General features: G+C 48.8%; 2 protein-coding genes across 3 annotated transcripts in view; one reads left to right on the top strand and one right to left on the bottom strand.

The window, feature by feature from the left end:
- The first annotated feature begins 13 nt into the window (after window positions 1-13).
- Window positions 14-10,380, top strand: NAGPA (N-acetylglucosamine-1-phosphodiester alpha-N-acetylglucosaminidase). Its single transcript, XM_065851133.2, has 11 exons — window positions 14-165; window positions 898-1,383; window positions 3,125-3,264; window positions 3,809-3,917; window positions 4,231-4,359; window positions 5,184-5,392; window positions 6,489-6,536; window positions 6,887-7,015; window positions 8,127-8,258; window positions 8,396-8,456; window positions 9,058-10,380. Exons 1-11 carry the CDS (start codon window positions 44-46, stop codon window positions 9,290-9,292), a joined length of 1,800 nt encoding a protein of 599 aa, XP_065707205.2. The 5' UTR covers window positions 14-43; the 3' UTR covers window positions 9,293-10,380.
- Window positions 10,381-10,722: 342 nt separating this feature from the next.
- SEC14L5 (SEC14 like lipid binding 5) overlaps window positions 10,723-14,908 on the bottom strand; it is a 37,303-nt gene continuing 33,117 nt past the window's right edge. For both annotated transcript variants that reach the window (XM_065850846.2, XM_071815043.1), the window contains one exon: window positions 10,723-14,254. In XM_065850846.2, the coding sequence (XP_065706918.2) occupies window positions 14,149-14,254 (106 nt within the window). In that variant the 3' untranslated portion in view covers window positions 10,723-14,148. The remainder of the gene's footprint in view (window positions 14,255-14,908) is intronic.

Genomic DNA, 14,908 nt, shown 5'->3' with positions numbered 1-14,908 from the left:
GCAGGGGGCGCCCTACCAGCACGGCCCGCTGAGCGCCGCCAAGATGGCGGTTTGCGGAGCCGCGGGCGGGGGCCGGGGGCGGCGGCCGCCGGTGCCGGCGGGGCGGGCGGTGGTGGCCGCCGCGCTGGCGGCGCTCGGCTGGCTGCAGGCGGCGCGCGGCTCCGGGTGAGTGTCTGCGCGGGTGCCCGGGGCGGTGGCAGCCCCGGAGGTCCCTTCCGGCCGGTAGCGCCGCTCCCGGCTGGGGCTGTGGCCGGGCGCGGCAGCTTGGTGGTGCGGGTTCTTCGCGGCACTGCGCCCCTTAAGCCGGGGTGGGTTACAGCGGTACCGGGGACGCGCGGGGGCAGAGGAGGAGCGGGGCCGGGTGTCGTGAGGCCTTTGCCGCCCCCCCGGGCCGGGCAGCCCGCGTCCCGCCGCGGTGCAGACTCGCTCTGCCAGGGCAGCCCGGGGCAACGGCGCTTTCTCACTGAAGAAGAAATAATTCAAAAATGATCCGCGGCTGGAACAGCTCTGCTGTGAGGACAGGCTGAGAGAGTTGGGGTGTTCAGCTGAAGAAGGCTCTGGGAAGACATTATTTACAGCCCTATAAGAAAGACGGGGACAGACTTTTTAGCAGGGCCTGTTGTAATAGGACAAGGAGAGATGTTTTAAGCTAAAAGAGGGGAGATTCAGGTTAGACATGAAGAAGAAATTTTTTACAGTGCGGGTGGTGAAACACTGTCCCAGGTTGCCCAGAGAGGTGGTGGATGCCCCATCCCTGGAGACATCCCAGGCCAGGCTGGACAGGGCTCTGAGCAACCTGAGCTGGTGAAGATGTCCCTGCTCATGGTAGGAAGTTGGACTGGATGAGCTGTGAAGATCCCTTCCATCCCAAACCATTCTGTGATTCTATGATTGCAGGAGCCCCCCCAGTGACCCTCTGCTGCAGCCGTATTTCCCCTACCAGCATGGCCCCCGGCACCACCACCGGCACGTCAGGGACTGTCAGTCTGTCAAGTATGGCAACGTGACACACGAAGCTTGGCCCAGTGACAACAGGACAGGTGGCCCAGTGGCTGTCACCAGAACATTTGTTTCTTACATCCCCCCAGAGGGTGAGCACCGCAAGGTTGTCTATGGCCACTTCACTTTTGTGAGGAATCCCCTGAGGACCTTCTCTGTGCTAGAGCCGGGTGGCACAGGGGGCTGCCAGGATCAACGCAGAGTCACTGTGGAAGAGACTGCAAAGCTCAGGAAGTGTCTGGTGGCCCAGAACGGTGGGTACTTCAACATGGAAACAGGAGAGTGTCTTGGGAATGTTGTGAGCGATGGGAAGCTGGTGAGAAACTCTGGAGGCCTGCAAAATGCTCAGTTCGGCATCCGGAAGGATGGCACCATGGTGTTTGGGTAAGAACTTGGGGGATGTTTGGAGAGTGCTCGCTCCCCTGAAGAGCAATAAGAATCACTGAGGCAGAAAGTTCTGCCCAGGGACTGACTCCTTGGCCTCTCCCAGTTACAGTGCAGGGAAGCTTTGAACACTTACATTAGGGCTGTCTGGAAGCTGCTGTGTCTGTTGACTGCATTCGTCACCCTTCTGTTAGCCCATTCCCACATGTCCTCAGACCTCAATCAGCAAGGGCACCTGCAAAGCTGAACTGACTGTACGAAGCCAGGGCTTTAGCACGCAACCCTTCCCTGGCAGCCCTGAGGACCGCGGCCTTGATTTATGTGGCAGTGGGGCTGGCGGAGTTGGTGACATATCCACTTTATTGACGAGGCTTCTGCCAAGGGAACCAACAGCAACTGCGAGGTCACTGTTTAGTCCTTAATCTCAGCTCTGCCCTGCTTCCCTCCTGCTCTGACAGGATTTCCCATGTTAAATGGACTCAGGGGCCCTTGTGAGCTGTTGTCTGCTCAGTGTCTTTGTGGCTTCCAAAACATAACACTGGAAATAGTTTTGGTGTAAATAATTTGGACTGTCATGGCAGCGGGGAAGGTAATTTGCACTTGACCCTTTAACAGTGTATCATGATCAGTGGGTCGGTGCCCCAGGGCACATTGTTACCCCCCACCTAGCAAAGATGCTGCCTCTACCACCTAGACTGGCAATGGATAATTGCACGCTTTAAAAGCTGACTGTTTATTAGTCTGTGCTCAAGCTGTTGTGCAATTTGATCAATTTTGTGCTGTGTTCATTTTGTCTTTGTATTCCCTTCACATGGGTAAGGGGATTTCTTCTTGCATGTTTTTCATTCAGGTATTTTCAATTACGCTTTTCTACAAAGCGTGGAGCTTTGTTCGGTTGCAGTCATGGGTACTAAAAAACTAAAAGTTGAGCATCCAGCTCCCCCAAGACATGTCTGGAACATGCAGAGCAGTCAGTTCTGAACCAAAAACCACTGGCAGAGCTTACAGCGAGAGCAAAGCTGTCCAACCCCAGCCTTTGCTGCGGTTCTCTCCAGCATCAGGGGCTGATGAGGCAAATATTACTCAGCACCCTAATTCTTGGGTGAAGAATATCCCTTGGGAAGCACTGCACAGTGCCACACAACACCGTTTGTGGAAATGGTAGCTGGACAGTCCTTTTACTGTGTGACTGTTCAGGGAAAGGTTTTGCTGTCTGCGAGAGCAGAGGAAACTCTTTCCCAGACAAAGGGGAGCAGTTACCATCCAGCAGTGTCTTCTCCGGGCAGCTGTAGGCAGACTGGATGCAGTTGCTGAAAACTCCCTCAAAAGCTATTTGGTGTTGGTGTTTTGCAGAGTGGAAGCTGACAGACAGTAAGATGTTACAGCTGCTTCCACAAATCCTTGAGTATTTGGCAATGGCTCTGCCCTCATGCTCTGCCAGGTGCTTTCTGCCATTATTATCCTGGCTCAGGTCCACTGGCCGCATTGTTGGCAGGAGTTGTTTCATGCACAGTGGCCTGGGACCATCATTAACAGTGGTTATGTGCGGAACAGTGGAAAACAGGGTCTGTTCTGGCTGCTAAAGTGATGTTTTGCACTGCTTGGCCTCTAGTTTTGGATGCAGTGATCCTTCATTCAGCCACCTTTTCCCCTTCTCCCTGCTTCTGGAGCCTGCTGGCAGCAGAAGAGGCTTTTACATGTCACTGCTGTGACTATGGGTCTCCTGCTCTCTCTTTCCTAGTTACCTGTCTGAAGAAGATGTCTTGGATCAAGCAAACCCTTTCGTCCAGCTTGTGAGTGGGGTAGTTTGGCTACTAAGAGATGGAGAAGTGTACATCAGTCAGAGTCAAAAGGCTGAGTGTGATGAAGTTCAAACCACAGGTGAATATTGTAAAGCCTGGCTTCAGTCGGGGTATAGACTGTCCTTCTGATGGGGCTGCTGGGAGGAGGGGGTAGCAGTGGAAACTATGTTGTCTAGTTGCAGTTTGCTGCTCACTTAAGAGGTCCAAATTTCTTCTGTGTTGCTTTACACTGAGTCTGTGGCAAGCGTATTATGAGAAATAGGCAAGATGAGGTTGCACTCTCTGCTCAGGGCTGTTGAATGCTGAGGACTGTAAATGATGGTGACATGATTGATGATAATACTTGTCCAGAGAAACTCAAAGCAGATTCCTCTTACAGGAGTTTAAAACCAAGGATTTCTGAATCCCTTTCCTTGTCCCTGTGCCAGACAAAAACTTAGCAAGAGTGCTTCTCGAAATGTTATTCCTAGATGGGCTTGGATGAACAAGAGAACCTGGGCTCTGTTCTCGTGGTGTTTCAGTTTAGATGAGCTCCTTGCTGGGAGCTGTTTTGCAGACAGATGTGTCTAAACAGCCAGTTCTGTCACCCAGCTGGTGTGTGAATTGCTCCCTCTCCTGCACAGGAACCTTCGACAGGTTCATCAATGTGATATCAGCCAGGACTGCGGTTGGACACGACAAGCAGGGGCGGCTGGTCCTGGTTCATGTGGATGGACAGACAGAGTCCAGAGGGTAAGGCCAGGGTTGTGGTAAGGTCTTGGGGCAGGTGCAAGACTGGTCTTTACGTTCTGTCGCTGGGACTGGAAGGACTCTGCAGCTGCCTGTCGTGTGTTTTAAGGCAGAGGCTCACATCAAGGTCAGCTGAAGACACCGCTGTTCGGTGTCTTTCTGGCAGAGCCAGGAAAGGCTAATGCAGCTTCCAGGCAGTGGGTCAGCGTGTCCAGGGTAGGAGATGGTCCCCTGCCACTGAGGAGAGGGATTGCAGCACAGCAGCTTCATTGGAGTCAAATAGCATGAAGGAGCAATGAACTGTTTGCTTTTGCAGGGTCAACCTCTGGGAAATGGCTGAATTTCTGAAGCAGCAGGGAATCATCAATGCTATCAACCTGGATGGTGGAGGGTCTGCAACGCTGGTCTTAAATGGAACCCTTGCAAACTACCCATCTGAGCACTGGTAGGTGCTGGCAGCACATGCCCAGGGCTGCATGAGTAACCATGCGGCTTTGTTAGGGTGCAGAGCTTGGTTCTGCCCCTCTGCTCTGCCAGGGGGTTGCTCTGCGTTGCTGGGAGTTCGCAATGCAAAGGCAAGTGACAGGTTAGTGACCACATACTTTTTCCACTTAGTCATCCGAGATTGAAGTTTAGCTGTTTTCAAATACACAGCAAAGCTGTTGCCGTGACTGAGTGACCTGACGTGGGAATCGGATAAGGGACCAGCTCTTAACACTGGCAGATTCAGAGCTGCATGTTCACAGGAATTAGCAAGGATCTGTCAACAGCTTATTATGGAAGAGAAACAGGGATGTGGAGACTGTTCCCTGCCTCACATGAGAGTACCTAAAGGATATTTTACTTTAAATGAAGCGTTTTAGTAATTTGTGACTGTAAACATGAAGGGTTTAAAATTCAGTTTGCACTCTGACAGTTGAAAGCCACACATTGCTGTAACTGCAAAGATGTCACATATCAGAGCAAATAATATTCAAAAAAAGGTGTGTTGAATGCCAAAGTTAGGGAAGGTTGGGCTGCTTAAAGGGAGACTTTGCTTGCATGTTGCTTTCTGTAATACCATGTTTGAAATGACCCCTATCCAACAGGACTTAACAGTTAAAACATTGACTTAAATCTAGATTTATGTTTATATTTTCTCATTGTTAATGTTCCTACTTACCAGCATGAATCAGGATGAAAAATTGTGTGTTATATTAACTGGTTTCACATAGGGCTGGGAGCAGCACAGGTCTTGCACACCTAATGGGACCTGTCTTCTGTCCCCAGCTCCTTTGACAGCATGTGGCGTTGCCCTCGGAGCATCTCGACTGTCGTGTGTATCCACGAGCCTGCCTGCGAGCCTGCAGACTGTAGCGGACACGGGGACTGCGTGGAAGGGCAGTGCCACTGCACGGGGGACTTCTGGAGAGGCCCAGCCTGTGACATCTTGGACTGTGGTACTTCCAACTGCAGCCTGCATGGCATCTGCACCGACTGTGAGTCACCGTGCTGCCCAGGGCAGTGCCAGTGGGTGCCTGTGGGTGGCTCCCAGCATGGACCTGGGTTGTGTATACGTGGGGAATATCACTCACCTGCCCACGAGGCACCACGGTGGGGCCTCAGCGTGTCATGATGTGCAGTCCTGGCTGGTCAATGGAGTTATTTCCCAGCTTGAACTGACACCAGCAGCAGCCGCTTTCCTTGCTGCAGGGAGCAGCGCTCTCTGAAGAGGCCTCCAGCCCCGGGTGCTCGCGGGTGCTGATGGTCTGGCCAGCCCAGGCCCTGACTCTGGAAGCCAGCGGTGCTGTGGCCTCAGCCCTTGGCTCACCTCCTGGCTGTGTGGAGCTGCTCTCTCCATTCCCTCCAGCATTTAGGCAGCAGTGGAGACAGTCACAACACGTTGCCTTTAGGAGGCAGCAGCAGTGCCAGGCTGGGCTCAGATCTGGGAACTGGATCTGTGCTAGGACTTGACTTAAAACTCCATGCCTCAGTTTCCCTTTCTGCACCCTGGGATTGTGCTCCTGAGTTGTTTGTAATTCTGCTGGTGGGAAGGGCAGCGTATTATGCTGTTTGGCAAAGCAGCTGAGTTCTGCCCTATCCCCCCTTATTGTTCCTTCTGGACTCTATTGCTTCATTATTTTTTCAAGTGTGCAATTGCCGCTCTTCCACAAACTTGCTTTGACTCTCGGGACTGCTGTAACGTGCACCCCCCAGCTTCTGCTCTTCTGGCCCTGCTCAATCTTGTTTTCCTGTTTCTTTACTACCTCCCTGATTGAACTCACAGCCAAGTTTGCCCCAGTGAGGTGACTGATCAGAGCTCAGTGGGTGCAGGTGTTGCTAATAGCTGACTCAGAGTTAATCTCTTGAAATACAGTCTGCAGGAGGTTCTGCTGTGTTTGGCAGCTGTAACAGGTGGATATTTGAACACAATCTGTGTGTGAGTTTGGGATTGCTCTTCTATGGGTTCCTAGCAGAGACAAGGAAAGTTAAGAGGGCACCTCAAGAAGCAGAAGTTCCTAGTTTTAAGTTCCTGCTATTATATTTCTAAGTCTTTATCTGTTGTTGTTAATGCCTGTTTGTATGTTTGCACAGCTGGATGCCTGTGTGATGCTGGCTGGATTGGCAGCAACTGCAGTGAAGGTAATTCTGACTTCCACTCCAGTTCTCCCTAGCTGGCAAAAGGACAGTGTGAGCCACTTCTCACAGCTGGCTGCAGCCGTGGGTGGCTCCCCACAGGGAGCAGTGAAGGGAAAGGCTGCACAGTGCACTGCTCCTTTTTGTCAGTGTGAGTTTAATTGCAGCCTGACAGCCTGAGCATCTTAAGAGCGGATTGGTGTGAAGCACTTTAAGCCCTCGCTCAAGGCACAGACTCAGCTACTGTTCAATGAGCAGCCCTCACCCCCCTGTGACTGCTCTGTGGGTGTAAGTGTGGGTGGGATTGATGCCTTCTTAATGAGAGCCCTGAAGAGATCTCTGCCTGTCTCCTGTAGCTTGTGCTGCCGGTTTCTATGGGCATGCTTGCACCCAGAAGTGCCAGTGCCAGAACGGTGGCTTGTGTGACCCTGTGCATGGAGCCTGTTCCTGCCCAGCTGGGTACTATGGCACCAGCTGTGAGCAAGGTAGGTGCTGCTCTGGATAACAGTGTGAGGAGAGCCACCACTTGCAGGCAAAGCAAGTGCAAGGTCTGCCAGGCAGGCTCAGGCCTGAGCTTCACAGCTGGAGCATAACATGCCAGCTCCTGGCTCTCAAGGGCTTGTCTGTTCTACCCAAACTGGCCAAAGGAAAAGGAGGGAGCAGAGAGGAAAGAAGAGTTTTATTGGTCATTAGGAAATTGTAGATTTCTGTAGAGTCTCTGCCCCAAAGAGCTGCATTGCTTTCCCAAGCTTGTGAGTATAGAACATGAATATCCTTCACTTGAGGGTGCTGCACCAGGCCCTGCCTGTAGCTCAGGCTTCAGGTGATCCAAGTCAGTGACTGTGAAATGCGCCAAAGGGCCATTCTGGCTGACGGCCTTTGAACTCCGGCTGTGCACGTGCTAGTGCTGACAGAGCTGGTGGTGCTCTCAATTGTGTAACCACACCAACTTGTCTGCAGTACTCAAGCCCCCATATATCTGAGTGAACAGCCTGCTCTGGTGACAGGACAAGTTAATTACAGCGTGGGTGTAAACTTCTTGTGTGCATGGTTACATTAGTGATGCTTTGTTCCCAACCTAGGAACACTCAGCCAGCCTAATCCCCGTTTTACAAAATCTTCTCTGTGAAGTAAACAAAATAACAGCAGTTAACTTGCAGTTTGGTGCTTTCAGGCTGGAGGAAGTAGAGTGGGCAGGTAGCACGGCTTTGTCAGGATGCAGGAAACCTGGGGCCCTGCCTGCTCAGCACAGCCACAGAGCCTACTGCATGTGTGTGCTTGGACCCGAGTGAATGCTTCCCTTCAGAAACTGGCCACAATTCCTTCCTCCACCTTTGCTTAGGAGCCAAACAGCAGGGCTGTGGTTCAGGTATGATAGAGAAAAATGGATGGGAAGCAAGGCCAGAGAGTGCTGTGCAGCACAGACCTCTCAGCAAGATGTAGGTGAGGTTTGAGCCTCTGCTGAAGCTCTGAGCCAGTGTGGCTGGGGGAACAGGTGCAGCTGAGCTGGGGGCAGGAGTGCTGAGTGATAGACTGGATGTTTCAAAGCATTTGGAGCTTGGACAGTGATCAGTTTCTTTGTAATCAATTCCCCAGAGTGTCCCATGGGCTGGTATGGGCCAAACTGCCAGAAACAATGTGCTTGTGAGCACACGTGTCCCTGTGACCGGGAGACAGGCAGCTGCAACATCACCTACGAGCTGGCAATACAGGACCAGTTAAACAAAGGTACCTCTAAGTACAGTGGTTATGTTTTTAAAACAAAGCTGGGAGAGCACCTTTGGTGCATAATGTTCTGTTTGTGGAGTTATCAGCGCTAGCTGGCTGTCACCTTACCTTTCTTCCTCCTATTCTTTGTTTTCCAGCTGGTCGGTGTTGGGCATCCCAAAGTAAGGGAAGGAGCAAAGAAAAGTTCTCTCTGTCAGAGTAAGTGTGTAATACTCATTGTATACATACACATCTGGTCTGTGCCAGCAGCTGCTCACTGTGAGATGGGGCTGTTCGCACCTCCTGGCTCTGCCAGGCCATGTGTCAGACCTGCTGCTGCTTTGCCCAAAGCATCAGTGTTCTGACTTCATTACATCACCTACAGCTCTCACGACAGCAAAGATGAGAATGTGGAAGGCAAAGGGATGGAAACCTCATCACAAGACAAGTGCTGAGCTGACAGTTTGTGCTCTGAGCTTGGTGCTCTGCAGCTTAAACCAGAGCTCCCTTTCCTCTCCCCTGCTGCACTGTACACTCAAACAGCCAGGGACAGGTCCCAGACCAGAGCTCAGCCTCCCTAGTATTGGTGAAGCTCCTGTCACTCTGCGGGCACAGCTGGTCACTTGGGAACTAAAAACATCCCTTTGCTCTGGCTGCCAGGGGCTTTCACAGAGCATGTTCTCACCTGCCTGAGAGCAGAACCACAAGCTTGCACTGACAGGGAAAGGAATATAAACCTTGAGAAGTCATTTGCCTGGAGAGAACATGTAAAAGCAGCTCAAGAGATGTTGCTAATGTGGATTTTTCTTCTGTCTGACAGAAAAACCTGGATCTCCCTGACCTCTGTCTTGGCTCTGCTTCTTGTGATCAGTGCCATGGGGAACATCAGCCTTTTTCTCAGGTCCAGGTCAGAGAGGCAGCATAAGAGCGGTGACTACCTCTACCACCCCTTGAGGGAGATGAATGGGGAAGCCAGTCACACCTCCACATCTGCTGCCTGTGAGACAGAAGATGCTCCAGACCAAAGTCAGGCACTCCTCCTGAGTCCTGGATGAGGAGATGAGGTATTTCGCTCAGCACTGACTGTTACAGAAGATGTTCATACCTGGCATGTAAAACTGTGACTAACCCAAAAACAGCCACAAGATACCTCAGTCCAAGAGACACCCTTGTTTCTGGCCCAGCTTCCCTGCTGCTGCTCCACCTGGAGCAACCAGGTCTGTGTAATTAGTTGCCATAAAAGGCTGCAGGGCACAAGCCACAGGGCCAGGTTCCACACACAAAAGGGAATAAGGGAAATCCACTGCTGCAGCAGGAAGGGAAATGGGCCGGTTTCCTCCCATCCTTGAGGAATGTAAGCCCTAAGCACTTCAGAGAGCTCCCTTCTCACCTGAGCAGTGGTATTTTTAAGATGCAGGATAAACTGCCTGTAGCATAAAGCTAGGCTTAAGGATGTTGTAGTCTGTAACTGTGTGCTCTTCCTTGGTAAACTCAGACTTTTATCAGAAAACTGAAAAACAGTTGCTATAACATGTAGAAAGAGGTGCAGCACACAATGAAACCCCAGCGTTCCTCCTCCTGGCCCCAGCAGGAGGTTCCAAGGCTGACACATGGGGTTGGGCCTTTCTTGCACCTGACTTTCTCCATCTGGTCTGTGGTGACTGCAGGGCCAGAGTGTCTTCTTACTGAATCCTTAGTCCTAGGAGCAGCCTAACAGGTGCTTGATGAGCACTGCATTTCTGGTAGGTTATTGCAGTACAACAGTAAGGACCTGAAACAACCCAACATCATGAACATCTCAGCTGGAAATCAGATGTTTTAGTAGAATACATCCTTGCACAATGCAGTAAGAAAAAAAAGACATCACCACCACAAACACAAAACCCCCCAATGTATTAGAGTTTGCTTCCATGTGAGGGAAAACTGTCCTTTCATGTGCTACTTTAATGCTGCAAAGGGAGGGTTTAAAGCCTGTCTGAGCCTGAATATTAACATTATTATGCACTCTTGTTTTTATCTCTCCAAGTAAAGGATATGTAACTTTTGTGCTGCTGGCATCAAATCAACCTGTAAACAGAAGATTCTATTTTTCTATTATTTACAGATGACTATTTGAAACTTGAATAAAGTCTATTACTAATAACTGCCTGAAACTCGGATTCTTAATACTCGGTTGCAGAAGGAAGATGCAATCCTTTCCCAGTTAACCTCTGTTGGCCACTCAAACCTAGCGGGCCCTTTTTATTTTAAATAACCAAGTACATTGCAGGATGTCTTGTAGCAGCCTACTCTGTGCTATGAAAATGCACAAAAAAATGTTGGTTCTACAGGGAAATTAAATAACATTTTAGTTAAAAGTGTAGAAATAACTGAAAAAAAGCAAGATTTACCTCCATTTCTGTGGGTAAAGAGAACAGCAGGTGTGTAAATTTTCAGAGCTTACCACAATTTGGACAGTTGCATCAAACAATCAGACATGTTCATTAAAGATGCTTTTTTTATTTCCAACATACAGAGGTGTACAGCACCTACCAATACTGGAACTAAGTACATTTGTTGTCAAGTAACACATTACGAAGCACTCTGCCTTTTGCTAGTGTGCTCTTAAAGAATACTTGGGGTTTTTGGCTGAGAAAATTCAGGACTTCAATATATAAAAATGAAGACAGTTGCAAGGGAGAGAAAGGATGTCCTTGCTAAAAATAAAATTAATGCCCAATTAAATTATAGATATAACTAATAGCTTGGAAGTGAATGCTGGTATCATTAAAAACCAATACTTGTCACAAGATTCTAATTTAGCCTTCCAAGAGAGAAATCATCAGGTATAAGAATCATCACAAACATGCTGGAAGAATATCAAAGCTCATAGTATGCAGGAATCTCTGACAAGTGCTTGTCAGCTTTAGTCCCTGCAGTCTGAGAGCTCTGTTTCTTGCATTATTTGGTTCACAGTATAAACATTTCAGATATTAAAGAAGGGTGAGCTAGGAGAATGCACTGTGAAATCAGGGATTCCTCTGACACCAGCACAGGTGGCTGTAGCTACTGCATCAACCCATGGCAGCATCACACCTGAACTAGCACAGGGTCACACCGCTTCCTGCCAGGAACTCCGAGTTGCAGTAATGTTACAGATTTAACATGACAGGATTATGGCATTTTCAAAATCTTTCGATGAATTAATCAATCGGGGATTATAAAATGGCCCTTCCTGGGCTAGAGTGTCCCTTGGTTCCCCCCCAAGGTAAAGCTGTTCCACCTACCACGCTTAAAAAAGCCCTTTTCAAACCCGAAAGATGGCAAAATGTTGCCAAAATGACTCTGTTACTGCATTCCAGCTTTGCCCCAAGTCTAGCCTGACATCGCTCTTCAATGCGTGCCCACTGGTGACGTGCTCCCTGTTCACCTTTCCCAGTCCTGCTGGGACAGAAGCCAGTAAATGGTCAGATGGGGCAAACCTGTAGAATTGTTAAGAATAAAGGTTTCACATATGGCCACATTTCATTGTAAACAATGGCACAACCCTTTGTACCTCCAGCACAGCATCCTCTCTCTCTCCATCTCATATCAAACATGGCAACAGCTCTTTGAGGTAGGTATCATGTTTTGCATACAGAATATTTGAAACAGGGGGAAGCCCCAATTTACTGAGGAGCCAGTTCCCTGAACACAGCCCAGGCTCACTGACCTGCTGGGGGCAGAGGGGGCCTTGCTGCATCTCCAGCTCAGCATCCCAAACTGGAGTCTGTTTCTCAAGGTTCTGGCTTACAAGGTTTATGAGAGATGAGTGGCTCCCAGGGGGCCAGAACCCAAAATTCCCAATAGGTTGCTGCAAAGAAAACAGCATGTTTCATTTTTTAAAGCACACTGATGTCATTTTAGCAGGGGAAGAAGGTGGTCTAGAATTCTGCTTCTCTTACATCTGCATTTCACAAAGTCAGGTTTAAAAAGCACAGCATCAGCCACAATATTCAGGCTGCTGCTCCATTTCTCCTGTTACATTAACACTGAGGGAAAAAAAATCCATATTGGATTATTTTACTTGGTGGCTAAGTAAATTGGCAGGTAGAATAAACCCAGCAATTTTGCTTAAAATTGACAAGGGAGAGATCACAAGCTGCCTCCCAAACAAACGTGTGCAGTAACCTCTCGTGGGGCAGAGGAGCCACAGCACCGAGGAACAAGAGGGAGAACCAGGGCTGCGGAAGCCCTGGAGCCAGGAGCAGCCCTTCCTGGCTCAGGCTGAGATCTGCCAGGGGTGCCAAGCTCCAGGTGCCTCACCAGCAAGAGTTAAACACGCAAAACTGGCCCTCACCATCCTCCCATAGGCAGCAGATCTGTGCAGGGGTGACCTCATGCTGGTGGGGAAGAGTCTTCAACGTAGCACAGCTGGATCCAAAAGCAGGTATCTGTCCACATCGCAAGGCCTGCACACGTGCTAGCTGCAAATCCTGCCTAACAGCAGCTGAATCTGTTACACCAATTCTCATTTTGCTGTCACCCAGACAGGAACACGTATAACTTTACTACCCACCCAATCAGCGGATCACCACCACCTTTGCTATACATCTGCCATCTGGAACAATCAGTGGGGATTATGGAAAGACATAGTGCATCTTTGACACACCAAAAATACCATCGTCTTGCAACTCCTGAAATCAATTCTTGCTTTTTAAACCTAAGAAAAATCCCTCTAGAGTACAAAAAGCATGGGACTAACCTTACTGTGTAGGAGAAGAGGAGACACAGCCCTTACCCCAAGTGCTATGTACAATACAGCCCTTTACACAAGAACATCCAGCTATCACAGAAGATTAGAAACCAAGTAGAGAGATTTCTCAGGATTGAAGACAATCAGTTATTCCTTTCTAAAACAAAGTTTGTCCCATTAAAAAAGCTGACTGGATTTAATAAATAGCCATTTCTGAAATTATAAATAAGTTAAAAATTAATTTAAAATAAGCTAGTATTTGAATAAATACATTTCAGTAAGTGCTTAAATACATACATGCCTTTTTTAAAAGTTTTCTCTTCAAGTTAGCTTATGTTTTAAAGAAGTAAGTTCTATAATACTGCCATAAAATTTTGTGCCTTCAGGAAATAAAATATTGCTTTTCTTAGCCCTTTATAATTTAATTCAGTTCCCATCCGCTTTGACGGGATGGGTCAGATCTACTCATTATTGCTTGTAAACCTGAGGAAAAAGGAAAATAGTCTGTCTTTAAGAAAGATGCTGCTTACGGGCAGCTGGTTCTCTGCCTGTACTTTCTAGAAAGCCATTTTGATTTTTTTATCTCAGTGGGTTAAAAAAATCCAACACATTTCCCAATAGCATCCTGTCAGATTGGAAGAGGTTTTAGGTTTGACCTGGAACTGACTTCTGAAACATCCAATCTGTATTACAGTATTTACAGTTTGTGCCAAGTCCCTGCACCTGAAGTGCCCATTTTACTTTCTGATGTGTAATTGGTACCCTGGGCACCCAGAAAACTAGACTAGTTTTGCTACACATGAATAATCTAGTCCTACAGATCAAACAGATAAGGCAACATCAGTCTCCTCTACCACACGTAGGAAAAGGACTGATTGGAAAGAGCCCTTTAAAGTTGAGTAATACACGGATTCATGCAAACTGACATTCATCCAAAAAACACAATTTGTGAAAAAGACTACTGAAAAGTAGGCATCTGATATAAAGTTTCTAAATCTGCCATTTGAATTCTTAGTTTTTATGTTCCAAATAGCGCCCTGAAGCCTCTCTGTGTCCAAATGGCTTCTGCAAGTGGTCACACGAACGACTGCCCCAAGGCTCAGCCCCTGGAGGCTCTTTGGTTTGGTGCACAGAGCAGCTCTGGGGCGGCCAGGAAGCCCTGAGTGATTTTTCCTTGCTGCTGTAGCCTTGGTCCTGCTATCTAGAAAGGTGGGAGCTGCTCTGGGACTGGCTGGAAGATGTTGTGGCTCCACTCAGCTGGGAAAAGCCGCTGTTGCAAGATTCCAGGCTCGACACGGATCCCCTGGGATAAGACAAACCACATGTATTTGTTAGGAAGGCAGCTATTAAAGGATAAACTGTATATCTGGCAGGAGATCAACTTACACTCTATAATGCTTGCAAAAGTATTTTATTTTTTGTCTCATCAGTTTCAGGTTTGCCTCTAAGAATCTCAGAGTTCCTTTGTGTCATGGTGAAAAATTCATCACAGACTTTTTTTCTTAGCTACAGATGTGATACCTTGTCTCTTGCAGTTATTCTGGGAGCAGGACACAGCTGGAGCCTCTGTGGGGCTGCAGTCACAGCCCCTGAGCAGAACAGCAAACCCAAGAGCACTCCAAACACAGCACAGCTCAGCGAATGCAGCTGCCACACCAACCTGAGAGCTCCAGCCTGCTAAGCATGTCCAGCCATGGTCTTGAGCTCCTCCTGCCAAAAGCAGACTGGGCTCACTGTAGCTGTGACTGCCTACTGTTCCTGACACATTTTATGTAGGTAGAGCAACAAGGAACAGGTTTGAATGGCTGGAGTGAGGGATTTGCTGCTGCTCTGACTCCACAGGATCCAGCCAGGTCACACACTCAAGTTTGCCATCTGCCCACCTGCAAGTCTGGTCTACTTAACACTTCCTCCAACTCCTAGTGAAAGGTCAAGTACTTGCAAAGAATTCAAATTA

The sequence above is a fragment of the Patagioenas fasciata genome, chromosome 15 (genome assembly GCF_037038585.1).
Source record: "Patagioenas fasciata isolate bPatFas1 chromosome 15, bPatFas1.hap1, whole genome shotgun sequence".
NCBI lineage: Eukaryota > Metazoa > Chordata > Aves > Columbiformes > Columbidae > Patagioenas > Patagioenas fasciata.
This window is presented reverse-complemented; position numbering and strand designations above follow the sequence as displayed.

Excerpts from the sequence above, each read along its gene's own strand:
- NAGPA (XM_065851133.2), top strand. The coding sequence starts at position 44 with ATGGCGGTTTGCGGAGCCGCGGGCGGGGGCCGGGGGCGGCGGCCGCCG. Across the intron at positions 3,265-3,808 it reads TGATGAAGTTCAAACCACAG|GAACCTTCGACAGGTTCATC; the intron begins GTGAATATTGTA and ends TCTCCTGCACAG. Across the intron at positions 7,016-8,126 it reads TGGCACCAGCTGTGAGCAAG|AGTGTCCCATGGGCTGGTAT; the intron begins GTAGGTGCTGCT and ends TCAATTCCCCAG.